The sequence below is a fragment of the Aquarana catesbeiana genome, linkage group LG06 (genome assembly GCF_042186555.1).
Source record: "Aquarana catesbeiana isolate 2022-GZ linkage group LG06, ASM4218655v1, whole genome shotgun sequence".
Classification (NCBI taxonomy): Eukaryota; Metazoa; Chordata; class Amphibia; order Anura; family Ranidae; genus Aquarana; species Aquarana catesbeiana.
In genome coordinates, this window is record NC_133329.1 from 340959879 (window position 1) to 340976698 (window position 16820).

At 45.9% G+C, this 16820-nt stretch overlaps 1 protein-coding gene across 1 annotated transcript in view; it reads right to left on the reverse strand.

Annotated features, from left to right (window-relative positions):
* The window catches only part of GORASP2 (golgi reassembly stacking protein 2), a 33252-nt gene extending 27169 nt beyond the window's left edge, over positions 1–6083 (reverse strand). The window contains exon 1 of the mRNA XM_073633925.1: positions 5862–6083. Within this exon, the coding sequence (XP_073490026.1) occupies positions 5862–5924 (63 nt within the window). The 5' untranslated portion in view covers positions 5925–6083. The remainder of the gene's footprint in view (positions 1–5861) is intronic.
* Positions 6084–16820: the final 10737 nt, after the last annotated feature.

The window sequence follows — 16820 nt, forward strand, 5'->3', positions numbered from 1 at the left end:
AAATCTCCCAGAAAGTCACTGTTATACTGAGCCTCCAAGACTGAAAGAGCAGAAATCCAATTAATAAAAAGGGGTGGGCCAGGAAGTCAAGATGGAGAGGAAAGGGCTAGATGATGCTGGAGGTTCTCTAGACAGGAAATAAGGCAGACAGCTCACAGTGAAATCAGATTAAAGTGATATGAAAAAGTTTTTTTTTTTTTTATAAAAAACAAAAAAAAAAAAAACAAAAAACACACAACACACCACACAACAAACATGTCATACTTACCAGTTCTGTGCAGTGATTTGGCACAGAGCAGCCCAGATCCTCCTCTTCTCGGTCCTACATCGGCACTTGTGGCCCCTCCCTCCTGCCCCCAGAGCAAGCAGCTTGCTCTGGGGGCACCGGAGCCGAGCCACTGCTGTGTGTGTCCATTCAGACACAGAGCTGTGGCTTGGTCCTGCCCCCTCCATCTTCGGATTGGCTCACTGGCTGTGATTGACAGCAGCAGGAGCCAATGACTCCTGCTGCTGAAAGAAACCAATCAGTAGTGTGAGTCCCTGGAGAGACAAGGCTCTCCTGGACATTGCTGGACTGAGAGTGGGCTCAGGTAATTATTAGGGGGGCTGCTGCACACAGGTTTTTTTTTACCTTCATACATAGAATAGGACAGGAGACTACCATGTTCCAGCAAGAACTGCACCATCAATATTGCTGTCTATACTGCATGCAGTACAATCCCTTGCTCTGCCTGAGGATTTGAGTGTACATGCAGTCTAATATAATACCTATACTCTGGGGACTATGGGAGATGAACAGATACCTGTACATCTGAAAGTGGACACGCTGGCAGGACAATCTCATTGTTTTGTCAATCATCTATATCAGGATTACCCTATTAACTATGATATCACTGTGAAGACAATATACATTCATTGAGGTTTTCACAAGTAAAAAACACCTGCAATACAGTTTATTACTTTAGAGACCTTAGTTTTATATGTAAATTCTAGCCTGGCCAGTTATTATACATCATGGAAAATACTTAAAGCAGTTCAATCATGTGGGGTCTAAAAGCGCTTTGAGAAGCTACCTTTAAAAAGGCACGATATAAAAGTTTAAATTATTAATAATAATAATAAAAAAGTAGCCTGGAAGTGGTTGTAGTCAGGTTTTTTTTTTTTTTTTTTATCTTAATGCATTCTATGCATAAGATAAAAAACCTTCAGTGTGCAGCAGCCCCCCTAATACTTACCCGAGCTCCATCTTGATCGAGCGATGTGCACAAGTGAGTCTACCGTCTGGGACTCTCCCTCCCGATTGGCTGAGACACAGCAGTGGCGCCACTGGCTCCTGCTGCTGTCAAAGTCAGTTAGCCAATGAAGAGAGGGGGGGGGGGGGGGCAGGGCTGAACCACGGATGTGTGTCTGAATGCACACACACAAATCCGAGGCTCAACTTGGGTGCCCCCATAGCATGCTACTTGCTGTGGGAGCACTCGATAGGAGGGAGGAGCCAGAAGCGCCGGCGAGGGACCCGAGAAAAGGAGATCTGGGCTGCACTGTGCAAAACCACTGCACAGAACAGTTAAGTATAATGTATGTTATTTCAAAAAAACAAAAAAAAAAAAACAAAACAAGACTTTAGTATCGCTTTAATATGTTGACTTCCTATGATGATCAGCACCATCTAGTGCCCATAATGTGATACTTTTCCTGGAATAGTTCAATCAGGAAAATACGGCATTATGGCTGCTAGATGGAGCCGATGAGGTCACTGAATTAAGCAAAATACAGTCAGAATCTGTGAGGGATGGGCAAATGCTTGATTAGACCCCTTTATATTTTCCCACTAAGGCCTCATATACACTGCTGCTGGTAAACAGACGTTTAGGAGCAGTTGGGCGTTTTTTTCAGCTGCCCCTGAACTCTCCTCTATGTTATCTTATCAGTACATGTACACATGGTCATTTATAGTTGTTTCTAGGCAGTTGAATTTAGAAGCATTTTTTGAAAAGCAGAAAAAAAAAAAAAAAAAAAAAAAAAAACTTTTTTTTTTTTTAAAGCGTTCAGAATGGATGTTCAGAGGCATTTGAAACGGCAAATGCCTGTAAATTTGTGTAACTGCAGTAACTCGCATTTAGCTGCGTTTTGTTTACAGGTGTTTTTAATGGAGATACATTTTTGACTATTAGAGAAAAAAAAAAAAAAAAAGCGGCTCCAAACCCAAACGCGGCATGTAAACGCGGCAAAACAGAAGTTTTTAAATGTCAGTTACTATTGGTCAAGTTAAATCGTTCAGGAGAGGTTTTAAAAACGTCCCCTGTGTACATTAAGCCTTACTGGGATGGCAGGACAATAATACATTGGGTTTGATGCATGAAAAATTTCTGGGACTTTTTTGCCATTTTACTTTGAAATGTCTTTATTTTTACTGTTTTTTTGTTTTTTGTTTTTTGTGTAAAAATCTCTGACATTTCATCCAGAAAATGGGTAGGATATTTTAAGGCCCCTTTCACACTAGAGGACCGATCAGGGCCACCTGTCAATTCATCGGGCGGACCCAATTGGACCCTCCAGTATCCTCTATGGACACACGTTGCGATCCGATCTGCTAAAAACAGGTGTTCCCCGTCTGTCTGGCGGATCAGATAACAGTCGGGTGTAAAAACGGACAGTTGGCCTGTTCATATACGACCGCCCATACAGCGGGCTGTGTCTGCATAAGCGGACATGGACCAGCCATCTGCCTGCTCAGCGGTGATTAGCTGATGGATGACCTGCTGTGCAGACAGACTCCAACGGAGCCGCACACATCTTAGTGCATTTTGCAGTTTAGACACTAGGGGGAGCCCTCATTGGCTCAGTGTTATTACTCTACTTTAACTTCTGAGACAAATTATACCCCACATACTCCCATACTAGCATTGTGAAACAAAGCAGTAGAGGACAATTATTGCTTCAAGAATGCATTCAGAGGTAAAGCGGAAGTCCCACCGACCCGGTCACCCAACAAATACTAGGGGTGAAACAGTGTATAGAGCCAACCAGTTCCACACACAAGTACACAGTACAAGAATATACTTCACCCCATTCTCTTGAAAGTGGTGCTGCAGGCAGATTCACGGTTTCCTTCGGGAGAAAGTGTCCCAGATATCTCATGGATGCCCCTTCCTCTTCCACACCACGAGTACTAAATCTTGTGTATAAGATGAGCAGCAAGAGGTAAGGAATACATTCCCCGGGTGTAGGCTCTCAGTACAGCGAGGACTCCGCATTACACCTCACAAATCAGAATGGCAGAACAAGCATTATGGGAACAAGGAAATGCTTAGCAAGTCCAGCTCTGGGCTCATGTATATAGGCTGTATGTATATAATCTTGCTGGCAGTAATACCCTATGTAACATCTGTTAGCATGCAATGTCTGTAATAATGTTACATGCATGAAGTGCAAATGTACCCGATTTGCTAGGAAGCCCCCCCCACCTAACCTCCTTGACTGCTAGGACACAGGTACCCCCCCCCACAGCATTTATACAAGCTAGGATACAAACTTCCATTCAGGCCACTTGCAAGTGAAAATGCTCAGCGGCCATTCAGGGCTGATGGCGTATATTTACACTCAGTACTGCATGCATGTACAGTAAATGTAAGTACAAATGTTTACAAGTGTACATCAATAATAAAAATAAATCATATGGAGGACGGAGGGTACTGATTATTATTTGTATTTATAAATGCAGATGAGAGAGCCGAGCTCAGCTGTGTGCTCCATAGAATAACACACAGCTGCATTCAGATCCATATATAATGTACACATTACAGACCTGAGTGCAGAATATGTTGTACCCGTGTACATAGGCACTCTGTCTGGGCATTCTAATTCATTTTGTTTCCATATAAAAAAAAAAGTGAAGTGAAGCAGCCACACCACCGCTTCTTAAAGAATAAGTTCACCTTTGGAAGATGTTACCAGTTCCTTCAGTATTTAGGGTAACCCATGTAACATGTTCCCACTCCTGCCTCCCCCCCCCCCCCCCCCCAGACAGTGACCTGTATGTGATTTTCTTTCTTCGGCTCCGGGGCGAGCACTGCTGGAGCCCCAGAAACTGTGGTAGCCAATCAGCGGTTGGTCAGATACAATGTCCGCCAGGACCGGCCAATCGTTCTGGGGAGAGGCAGAACAGCGGCCTTCCTATGTAAACAAGGCCGATCACCGCTCTGCATTAGAAACTTCTCAGAATGTAGATAAGAATGAGAATGAAGGAGCCGCTACTGAGGTCAGTGATGAGGAGTTCACTTCACAACCAATCCAAAGCCTGAACACGGGCAATGTCAGCCAATCAGAAACCCCACAGTACTGGGGGATTAATCACAGGATGGGGGGGGGGGGGGGTCATCACTGACAACTGGAGGTAAGAGGGGTGAAGCATTGGATGTACATACACACAGGAGGGGGGGATGAACAGAGATGAAAAATACACAGGGGGGGGGGGAGAGATGAGACGCACAGGAGGGGGGGGGGACAGAGATGAGACGCACAGGAGGGGGGGGGGACAGAGATGAGACGCACAGGAGGGGGGGGACAGAGATGAGACGCACAGGAGGGGGGGGGACAGAGATGAGACGCACAGGAGGGGGGGGACAGAGATGAGACGCACAGGAGGGGGGGGGGGAACAGAGAGATGAGACGCACAGAGGGGAGGGGGGGGGAACAGAGATGAGACGCACACAGGAGGGGGGGGAACAGAGATGAGACGCACACAGGAGGGGGGGGAACAGAGATGAGACGCACACAGGAGGGGGGGGAACAGAGATGAGACGCACACAGGAGGGGGGGGAACAGAGATGAGACGCACACAGGAGGGGGGGGAACAGAGATGAGACGCACACAGGAGGGGGGGGAACAGAGATGAGACGCACACAGGAGGGGGGGGAACAGAGATGAGACGCACACAGGAGGGGGGGGGGACAGAGATGAGACGCACACAGGAGGGGGGGGGGACAGAGATGAGACGCACACAGGAGGGGGGGGGGGACAGAGATGAGACGCACACAGGAGGGGGAGGGGGACAGAGATGAGACGCACACAGGAGGGGGGGGGGACAGAGATGAGACGCACACAGGAGGGGGGGACAGAGATGAGACGCACACAGGAGGGGGGGGGGGGACAGAGATGAGACGCACACAGGAGGGGGGGGACAGAGATGAGACGCACAGGAGGGGGGGGGACAGAGATGAGACGCACAGGAGGGGGGGGGGGACAGAGATGAGACGCACAGGAGGGGGGGGGGGACAGAGATGAGACGCACAGGAGGGGGGGGGGGACAGAGATGAGACACACACACAGGAGGGGGGGGGACAGAGATGAGACACACACACAGGAGGGGGGGGGGGACAGAGATGAGACGCACAGGAGGGGGGGGGGACAGAGATGAGACGCACAGGAGGGGGGGGGGACAGAGATGAGACGCACAGGAGGGGGGGGGGACAGAGATGAGACGCACAGGAGGGGGGGGGGGACAGAGATGAGACGCACAGGAGGGGGGGGGGGAGGAACAGAGATGAGATCTTATTATAGTGTAAGCTCTTATGGTCAGGGCCCTCTCAGCTCTCCCTTTATAAAGTCACACACACTGCTGGAGAGATATGAACGTCTCACACAGAGGAGTGGAGGGATTTCTCTCACACAGAGGAGTGGAGGGATTTCTCTCACACAGAGGAGTGGAGGGATTTCTCTCACACAGAGGAGTGGAGGGATTTCTCTCACACAGAGGAGTGGAGGGATTTCTCTCACACAGAGGAGTGGAGGGATTTCTCTCACTCACAGGCCTCCCTCCCCCACACAGACACTCCCGGCCACCACACTGCACCACCTACCCGTAAGACATGGTAGCCCTCTGTTCCTCCTCCGGGGATCTCCACACTCTGTGTGCCCCCCATGTCGCGCCCCCCTCAGGCGGTGACCCCCTGTCTTGGACGCTCCCGGTGACACAACGCACTTCAGCGGCAGCTTCTTACGTGGCACACACACAGGCCAGCCCGGGGAATGCTGGGAGCGCACAGTGCCGCCTCACACTCCGCCCACAGCGCCATCTGCTGCCTACCGCTGGGATTACCAAGCAGTGCGGGGAGATTTCCGCACAGCGCCACCTGTCGGCCGGCTCTGTCCTAGCATAGGGCGAGCTGTGCAGAGTGTTCATCCCTCATACTTTTACTGATCAGTGGATGTATAAAATAAAGTTATGATAAAGCACCATACGTACAGGCTGCTATTACTGTTAGTGAAAAGCCCTAGGGCTAACGCTATAACTAAATAATACGTGATTCAAAAATGAAATAAAGCTGCTGGTATCTAAAAGTCCAGTACAGAAACTTCAAATACAGTGCAAATAACCAACAAAAGATGCAGCGCTAATTGAATCATGCATGTATAAATGAAAATATGCATAAAAAATTGTGAAAATATCAAAGTGAAAAAAAAAAGGAAAAAGTGAAAAAAAGAAAAACTAAAGCAGGGTCCCATTGAGAACTAAGTCCATAGAGTCTTAAAAAAGAGTGTCCATTCAAAATGAGCAAGATGAATTGCAGATAGGAGAACGTGACAAAGTCTTCAAACCAAATGAAAGTGCTTCCAATCACCAGCCAAAGTGTATGGATAACCTGCTTACCAGAAATCGATGGACACTCTTTTTTAAGAATCTATGGACTTAGTTCTCAATGGGATCTTGCTTTAGTTTTTCTTTTTTTCACTTTTTTCTTTTTTTTTTCACTTTAATATTTTCACAATTTTTTATGCATATTTTCATTTATACATGCATGATTCAATTGGCGCTGTATATTTTGTTGGTTATTTGCTATTACTGTTACACTGGCAACTGTGGGCCCTATTGTTATATTTTGAGCCCAAATCGTGTTATATTTCTTTACTAACTGAAGCATAGTACAATGTGTTTATTATGCTTCAATTTATGAATGAACTCTGTCTCTTGTTCATTCATCTGCAGTGCTGCTGAGGCTACAGAGAAAGGAACTGAAGAATCTGTGTCCTCAATTACTTTCTCTGTCTCAAAGGTGAGATGTCAGGGGCTGTTTAGACCCCCGATATTTCACCCAAGGCATTCAACAGCATTGAAAAAAAAATGTAAAAAATAATTAAAAAAAGAAAAACATATTTTAAAAAGTTGTAAAACTAAATAAAAAAAATGAAGGGCTCATTCACACAGGTTCTCTGGACCATACAGTGTGAATGAGCGGTTTGTGCAGCTGGACTGTTTCTCTGTTACTCTGTGAAGATGCAGGCACCGGGCAGGCAGTCCTAATGGAAGCTTGGCATTCAGCTTCCCTAGTGTTGTGTTAGGCCTGCATGGATTTCCACTTCACCTCACCATGCACCACGCATGCCAATGCAGGGCTCTTACAGAAGCCCCCGACTTTCGTAGTACTGGGCCTGTGCGGCAGCGCCCTTTTCACACCAGGGCACATGCCGATGCACAAGCCAAAAGGCCCACCAAAATCTTTAGCACCAGGCCCATGATGCTCTTAATCCGGCCCTGATCATCACACACTATAGAGGACATATTGTGCAGTGATTTGGGGGGAGGGTACTGAATGTAGGGGGCATTTAGGATATGTTGTTGGATCATAAATCTGCGCCCCCCCCCAGTACAAGTCCTCTTCCCCCCAAATGCCCCCCCCCTTCAGCACATGCAGTACCCTCCCCCCACCCCTGATTCAGAGAGATGCTGGCTGCTACACAGGGGACAATCATGGCATCCGGGCACCCCGCTAGACATGCAGGCCAGTCGCTCCGGGTGATCACACTAATGCCCCCCCCCCCCCGCCAGGCAACCTTTTCCTGCACTGGGCTCCAGGTAGGGTTGCCACCTCATCCCTTTAAACCTAAACACATATGAATTACAAAGGTTTTGCGGCTGATTAAGGTGGTCATTAACCACTTACGGACCAGCCATCGTATATCGTATATATATAGCCAACTTATACATCGGCAGGTTGGCTCCCCTGGGTGAATCGCCGTCATGGCACGTCAGCTGCTTTAAGAGCTCTAGGTGCGACGCCAATGCCTGCTGGCCACCCGCGATGCCCGCTGGCCACCCGCGATAACCCCTTGTTCGCCCCCTAGTGTTAACCCCTTCCCTGCCAGTGACATTTATACAATAATCAGTGGCTATTTTTAGCTCTGATCGCTGTATAAATGTCACTGGTCTCAAAAAATGTCAAAAGCGTTTCCGATCTGTCCGCCGCAATGTCGCAGCCCTGCTAAAAATCGCAGATCACCACCATTACTAGTAAAAAAAAAAAACATTTATAATAAAAATACCATAAATATATCCCCTATTTTGTAGACGCTATAACTTTTGCACAAACCAATCAATGTACGCTTATTGCAATTTTTTTTTTTTTTTTTTTTACCAGAAATATGTAGAAGAATAAATATTAGCCTAAACTGATGAAGAAATTTGTTTTTAAAAAAAAAATGAAGATATTTATTATAGCAAAAAGTTAAAAAATATTGTTTTTTTTTTTTTCCAAAATTGTCGCTCTTTTTTTGTTTATAGCGCAAAAAAATAAAAACCGCAGAGGTGATCAAATAACACCAAAAGAAAACTCTATTTGTGGGAAAAAGAGGACGTCAATTTTGTTAGGCTACAGCATCACATGACCATGTAATTGTCAGTTAAAGCAACGCAGTGCCGTATTGCAAAAAATGGCCTGGTCATTAAGGGGGCAAATCCTTCCGGTCCTTAACCACTTCCATACAGGGCATTTTTACCCCCTTCCTGCCCAAGCCAATTTTCATCTTTCAGCGCTGTCACACTTTGAATAACAATTGCGCGGTCATACAACACTGTACCCAAATGAAATTTTTTATCATTTTTTCCCCACTAATAGAGCTTTCTTTTGGTGGTATTTGATCACCCCTGCGGTTTTTATTTCTTGCGCTATAAACAAAACAAGAGTGACAAGTTTGAAAAAAACACAATATTTTTTACTTTTTGCTATAATAAATATCCAATTTTTTTTTTTTTTTTAACAAATTTTTTCCTCAGTTTAGGACAATACGTATTCTTCTACATATTTTTGGTAAAAAATATCACAATAAGCGTATATTTATTGGTTTGCGCAAAAGTTATAGCGTCTACAAAATAAGGGGATAGATTTATAGCATTTTTATTATTATTTTTTTTTTTTTACTAGTAATGGCGGCGATCTGCGATTTTTACCGTGACTGCGATATTGCGGCGGACACATCGGACAATTTTGACGCATTTTTGGGACCATTCACATTTATAAAGCGATCCGTGCTATAAAAATGCATTGATTACTGTATAAATGTGACTGGCAATGAAGGGGTTAACCAGGAGGGGGCGCTGTAGGGTTAAATGTGTGCCTAAGAAGTGATTCTAACTGTGGGGGGAGGGGACTCACAAGGGGAGGAGACCGATCGGTGTTCCTCTGTACAAGGAACACACCATCGGTCTCCTCCCATCTGACAGGACGTGGATCTGTGTGTTTACACACACAGATCCACGGTCCTGCTCGGTTACCGGGCAATTGCGGGTTCCCGGCGGACATCACAGCCGCCGGGCACGCGCACCGGGACCCGAGTGACGCGGCACGCGCGCGTGCGCCCCCTAGGGATCCTGGAAGGCAGTGCCGTCATATGACGGCGGCCCAGGATAACAGCTGCACCGTCCCGCCGTCATATGACGGTGGGCGGGCAGCAAGTGGTTAAAGGGGTTGTAAAGGTTCAGTGTTTAAAAAACAAACAAACATGTCATACTTACCTCTGCTGTGCAGTTGGTTTTGCACAGATTGGCCCCGATCCTCCTCTTCTGGGGTCCCTCAACGGCACTCCTGGCTCCTCCTCTTCTCGAGTGCCCCATCGGAGAAGCGCTCTCCTTCGTGGACACCCGTGCTCCTGTGTCCTGCTACTGTGTCTATTGACACAGAAAGCAGGACTCGGCCCTGCCCCTCGGCATTAGCGTCATTGGATTTCATTGACAGCAGCGGGAGCCAATGCTATCAATCTATCCAATCAGGACACGAGACACCAGCTGGAGCTGGTGTGCTCGTTCCCGTCGTGGGAAACACAGGGCTCAGGTAAGTATAACAGGGGCTCGGTGGGGCTGCTGAGTGACAGACAGTTTTTCACCTTAATGCATAGAATGCATTAAGGTTAAAAAACACAAGGGTTTACAACCCCTTTAAGTGGTTAAACTCACTTGGTGCCTTATCTTCATTAAATTAGTTTCAGAACCCGTGTTCAGGTTTAAAGGGATGAGGTGGCAACCCTAGCTCTAGGACTCAGGGCCAGTGTACACAATGAATTGCACAGGATCACACCGTGTGCGATTCCCATGTGTTCCAGGTGCAGTACAATGTCAGCCCATTCATTTGATGGGGCTGAAATGCTGCTGGACCGCACCAAGAGTTATAAGATGCACAGGAAATGGATCACAGGCTTCTACTGTACCATACGATCCAATGCAGCATTACATTTGGGACCTGCGTTTGTGGTGTCATTAAGTTAACAATGCCACCCACTGCAGATCACAACAGCAGTGCGTTTTCAATGCAGTGCGAGAAACACACATGGAACGCAGGTTTCCCGCACTGCGAGCTGAAGTGAGCTGACCCTTAGTCCGGCTTTGTGGGATTTTGTTCATATCTCAGGAAGGTCACACAAAAAGTGGGACAGTTGGGAAGTATTGTTGATTGATTTGTACTAGAGGGGGGCAGGATTTGTGTTTGGGGCACTGGAGTACCAATGGGGGGCCGGGGGGGTGTCAAGACGCACCCGGGTGACACCCAGGGCCGACTGCCGAATTGCCTCCACCGCTCACTAACACAGGACAGCGGAGCAGGAGGCAGAACGGGAGAGACACACAGCAGCGCTTAATAGACAGTGGGAGCTGCCGGAGTTAATTTTTCATATTAACAAGCTCGTGATTGGTTTTCTAGGTGGTCCTAGCAACCAATCACCTGCTGGTTAACTCCCGCTGTCTAATAAGTGCTGCTGTGTCTCTCTCCCGTTGTGCCCTCTGCTCTGCTCTCATGTGTCTGTGTAGGAAGAGGCAGAGCTGCGAGGGGTAGGGGCTATGTGATGTAAAGGGGCCCAGAAGTGTGTGTGGGGGTGTGTGTAATTTTAAATGGGTCCAAAGGTGTGTGGGGGGCTGTGTAATGTAAAGGGGTCCAGAGTTGTGGGGGGGCTGTGTAATATAAAGAGGCCCAGAGGTGCAGGAGCTGTAATATAAAGGGGTCCAGAGGTGTGGGGAGCTGTGTAATGTAAAGGGATCCAGAGGTGTGGGGCACTGTGTAATATAAAGGGGTGCAGAGGTGTGGGGGCTGTGTAATATAAAGGGGTGCAGAGGTGTTGGGGGGCTATGTAATATAAAGGGGTGCAGAGGTGTGGGGGGAGGCTATGTAATATAAAGGGGTGCAGAGGTATGGGGGCTGTGTAATGTGAAGGAAGCCAGAGGTATGGGGGCTGTGTAATGTAAAGGGGCTCTTCCTACATTTTACCCGCAGTTATAGCTGCAGTCCTATAGATTTCTATTGGGTTGCCCATTTTTTTCTGCATTTTCTGAAAGCGCACCAAAAGTCTTGCATGCTGCATCTTTGGCGCACTTTCAGAAAACAGGAAAAACATTTCTTTTGGGGGGGGGGGGGGTGACACCATGTTTTACTGCACCAGGTGACAACAACCTTAGTGATGCCACTGGCAGTAGCACACAGTAAGTTCTGGGCCGCAGTGTGCAGAGGCGCTACACATGATGTCACTTGACGTTGACTCCTGTGCCGCCTGCCCGCCTGAGGGGGGGTTGCCAGATATAGGATCCGCCCTGGGTGTCAAATGCTCTAGGTACGCCCCTGTTTAGGTACCAAATGCTCTAGGTACGTCCCCTTACTAGTGAGGCCGCGTCCTTGTCTGTATGGGGGGGGGATGGGGGGCAATAGAGAGCTGGACCCGGGTTGTGCTGTAATGACCTGTCAGTGTTTTCTCTTCTCTCCTCCTTTCTGGTTTGAGGGAAGAGAGATAATTTTTCACACTCAGGATCAGAGCTGTCATTAGAGATCACAGGGGTAGAAATTCCCACCCCCTCGGAGCACAAACATTCCCCCCTCCTGGCTCAACTCTCCCCAGACTCTCCTCCTAGTAAATACCTCCTGAAATTCTGATTACAGTTCTCAGCACAGATAGCTGCCATCCCCCTTTCTCCACAAACATCCAAAGCACAAACTATTATTGCCCCCCATTGTGTATAATTTCCCTGTAACCTTCCCCCCTTCACCCTCTCCTGTCACTACAGCACTCCTTCAGCACATGAGAGAGGATCGCTCTTAGATGGTATTGGACTGCACACAGACACAGTTTGATTACCGCCCCCTAAACACATTTCTTACTGCTGAGAGATGAGCAGCCCTTGCAGGAGATGGGGGGCAGTAATCAAACTGTGTGTGTGTGTACAGTCCGATGCCATCTCCCCACTCTGCTACTTCTCCTCTCACTGCTCCAGGATGCCATTCCCTTTTCCTGGCTCTGAGTGCGGGCGATGGTGGGGGGGAGATCAGCAGCCACTCAGGCATCACATCGAAGGGAGGGCTGAGGGGGGGCACAACTGAAATCTGGGTGGGAATTAACACCCCCCTGGATCCACCTTGTCTGTGTCTCTCCGTCCAGTATCTGAAACCAGGGAGAGGGGGAGAAATCGGCTTTAATTTGCTGCAGAGAGCAGCACAGGGCATCGTTCTGCAATTGTTCTTACCCACCCCACCGTCTGATCCGCCTGCTGTCCGGGCCCCCTACAGGAGAACCGTGAAACAATCCTTTATTTTTTTTTTTTTTTTGCCACGTCAGCAAGAAAGTTTACCACGGGAATACATTTTTCAAATAAATGGTATTCAAAAGTATTTCCCTCTTGTCATCACATCATAGTGGCTTCACATCTATTTCATTGCTTGAATCATCTTGTTCCAAAAAAAGGGGATAACACAACAGTATTAATCTAACTAATTGCTGTTACTTCCCTCCTCGCCGACTCCCCCCCCTCCCCGAGACCAAACCTCATCCCTCCCCTGTCTTCCCCTCTACCCTCCCATTTTCTCATCCTGACTGCCCCAACCTCAGTTTGCATCGATATCTTGACCTGTGGCGAGATCCCCACTCTCCTTTACTCTAAGTTGTCCACATCTCAACTGCTCTTGAAGATTTTTTGAATTTTTCCCATTCTCCCCACTTTATCTCGTAGGCCTCCATTTTTGTCCCTTCACTAAACCTCAAGTACTCTAGATCCTGTATCTCGTTTATTTTATTAAACCATTCCCTCATAGTCGGTCTTTCTTTCCTTTTCCAATTCTTAGGTATTAGGCTTTTAGCCGCGTCTATAAGATGAGGCAGAAGTGTTCTAAGATATGTTTTAGTGGGCATATCGCTTAGATGGAATAGAAATATCCCAGGATCTTTTGGCAAATCAAACTTTGTGATCTCCTTAATATATCTTCCCACCTTGTCCCAGAAGATTCCTATCTCTGGGCACAGCCACCAAATATGGGCCATCGTCCCTATTTCAGCACATCCCCTCCAGCAAAGCTGTGATTTTTCCCTTTGGAGTTTGTGTACCCGATCCGGGGTCAGGTACATTCTTGTCATGCACTTGAAGTATAGTTCTAACAGATTACTATTGACCGAAGTGGCAGAGACTCTCTTCAGTATCAAAGAAACTTCTGGCTCTGATAGTGTTTTTTCCAGCTCCTTTTCCCATTTCCCTATAAAGGCCGGAATATCCGGCCTTCCCAATTCAACTAATATTTTATAGATCCGGGAAAAACCACCTTTCTCATCCTTATCTATACATATTTTCTCTAGGGGGAGTAAGTTTCTCATTGATCTAATTGGTTGAGGTAGGGATTCTATGAAATGTTTTAATTGATTGTAGCGCCATGGGTTAATGATTATTTTGTCCCTCCTATTCTTAAGCTCATGAAGTGGGCATATTCTACCCTGGCATATTACATCTTTCAGTTGTATATTTTCTTCCAGTAGCCATTTACCAAACCACTCTTCTTTCCCTGGTGGAAAGTAATCCACGTCTTTAAGTGACATTAAAGGTGAATTGTACTCCCAGTGTTCCCTTTTATGTAGCGTGTCCCATATCTTTAGTGCATGTCTTGTGATTTTGTGAGTTTCAGTGCTATATTTTCTCAATTTAGGTGGGCTCCATATAATTTTATACAATTTTGTGTCGCTAACTTTATTTTCAATTACTACCCAGTGTTTTTCTTTATTTTTAACCGAGTCTACTACTCTCGCTAGTGCAATGGCTTCATAATATTTCAGTATGTCCGGTGCTCCCCATCCCCCTTTATTTTTAGTGATTGTTAATTGGGTGAATTTTAAACGAGGTGTTTTCCCTTTCCATATAAATCTTAATAGCATTGAGTGTAGTCTTTTAAGGTATGTAGGTGGCAACGTAATTGGAAGCATTAGAATTTTATACGTTATTTTTGGTAATAAAACCATTTTAAAGATGTTTATTCTTCCCGCCCAGTACAGTTGTCCCTGTTGTATTCTATTTAATTCTAACCTTACTTCGTTCAGGAGCGGCATGAAGTTTGCTTGGTATATCATTTCCATAGATGTAATTTTAACTCCTAGATAATTCAGAGCTTTTTTCCCCCCACACAAAGGGGAAGTGTTTTTGATATGTATGATCCCTCGCCTTATTGGGGTTTATGTCTAGTACTTCTGATTTAGTTGGGTTTACTTTAAAGTTAGATAATTTCCCATACTCTATTAGGGTGGCCATGATGTTCGGAAGGGAGATTCTTGGGCGTGTTATATAAAGCAGAATGTCGTCTGCAAAGGCAGCGAGTTTGTATTCAACGCCACCTATCGTTACTCCTCTGATATCCATATTCTGTCTAATCCTTACGAGTAGGGGTTCCAATGACAGCAGAAAGAGCATAGGGGAGACTGGACACCCCTGTCTAGTTCCATTATACATATTGAAGGGCTCAGATAGGATCCCATTTATCTTTACTCTAGCTGAGGGCCTTGAATACAAAGCCCTTATCCATTTACATATCTTCACCCCATAACCGACTTCTTCGAGTGTCCCCATCATGAAGTCCCAGTCTACTCTGTCGAACGCTTTTTCAGCGTCTATTGACAGAAGTAGTCCTGGGACTCCACTCTTTTTAATTTCCTGGGTTATTAAGAGGGTTTTGATACTATTGTCCCGTCCCTGCCTGCCTGGTATAAACCCAACTTGATCTGGATGAATGATCCTTTTTATTGTTTGCTTCACCCTATCCGCTATCACTCTTGCAAATAGCTTTGTATCGACATTTAATAGGGATATGGGCCTAAAGCTAGAACATAACGTGGCATCTTTACCTTCTTTATAGATAATCGCTATGTTGGCTACCAATGCATCTCTACTCATTTCCCCTTTCTCTCCTATCTCATTCATATAGGAGCACAGTTTTGGTGCTAAGTAATCTTGATTTTTTTTGTAATATAGTGCTGTCAAGCCGTCTGGCCCCGGACTCTTACCTACTTGTGTCTCCCTGATAGCTTTCCTTACTTCAGCCTCCGTAATGGGGACCTCTAGGGAGATTCGCTCCCCTTCGGTTATTTTTGCCATTCCAACTTCTTTTAGGTAATTTTTAATTTTCTCTTGTTTTTGTTCCTTCTCTTTACTCGTATCGTTTTTATTTATAGAGTATAGTTCCCCGTAGAATTCTTGAAATGTCTTTGCTATATCCGAATCTTTATAGCTAATTTCATCTGTTCTGGTCCTTATCTTGTCGACATATTTGTTGCTTTTCTTTTTACCTAATGCCCTTGCCAGGAGTCTACCAGGTCTGTTACTACCTATGTATCTTTCTTTTTTAACTAAGTTATACTTCTTTCGATTTTCTAGTTCAATTAGTTGTCTCATGTCCTCCCTAGATCTATATAGTTTTTCCATGATCTCTCCCTCCCCTGATTTCTTATGTTGTTGCTCTAATTTTATAATTTCCTCTTGTAGCACGCGAAGATTCTCTGCCTGCCTTCTCTCTTTCTCTACGCCCGCCTTGATTATAATCCCTCTGATATACGCTTTGTGGGCCTCCCAGACCATTGCTTCTGATGTCTCCTTTGAGGTGTTTGTTTTGAAATAAAATTTTAATTCTTCTTTTATAAGCTTATCAATTTTCCTATCATGAAGGAGATCTTCGTTTAGTCTCCAATAATTACGTAGGGGATTGTGTGTGTTTTGTTTTATTCGTAGTGTCACGGGGGCGTGATCAGAAAATGTCATGGGTCCTATATTTGTGCTTTCTACCTCTTTTAAATGCCCATGGTCTACAAGAAAAAGATCAAGCCTAGAGTACGTCGCATGCACGGGGGAGTAGAAGGTATAGTCTCTTTCATTCTGATGTTGCATCCTCCAAACGTCCACCAGTTGACATTGACGTAATTTTTTCTTGAGTTTATTCATCCATATACCTCCAGTCCCCCGGGCACGAACTATCTTTCCCTGGCTCAAGGCACAAATTAATATCTCCTGCTACAATAGCCCTCCCCCTCTTGAAGCCTTCAAACCTTGATAGAACTCCCAATAAGTATTTTCCTGGGTTGGTATTTGGGCAATATAAATGAGCTAATGTACATTCCATCCCATTCACTTTGCCTTTCAAGAACAAAAAACGACCCTCAGGGTCAGTTAATCTTTCCTCTATTTGAAAACGAACTTCTTTTGCGAAACCAATCGCTACCCTTTTTGCACCCCTTATCGGGGAGTCACCGTAGATCCAGAACGGGTAATC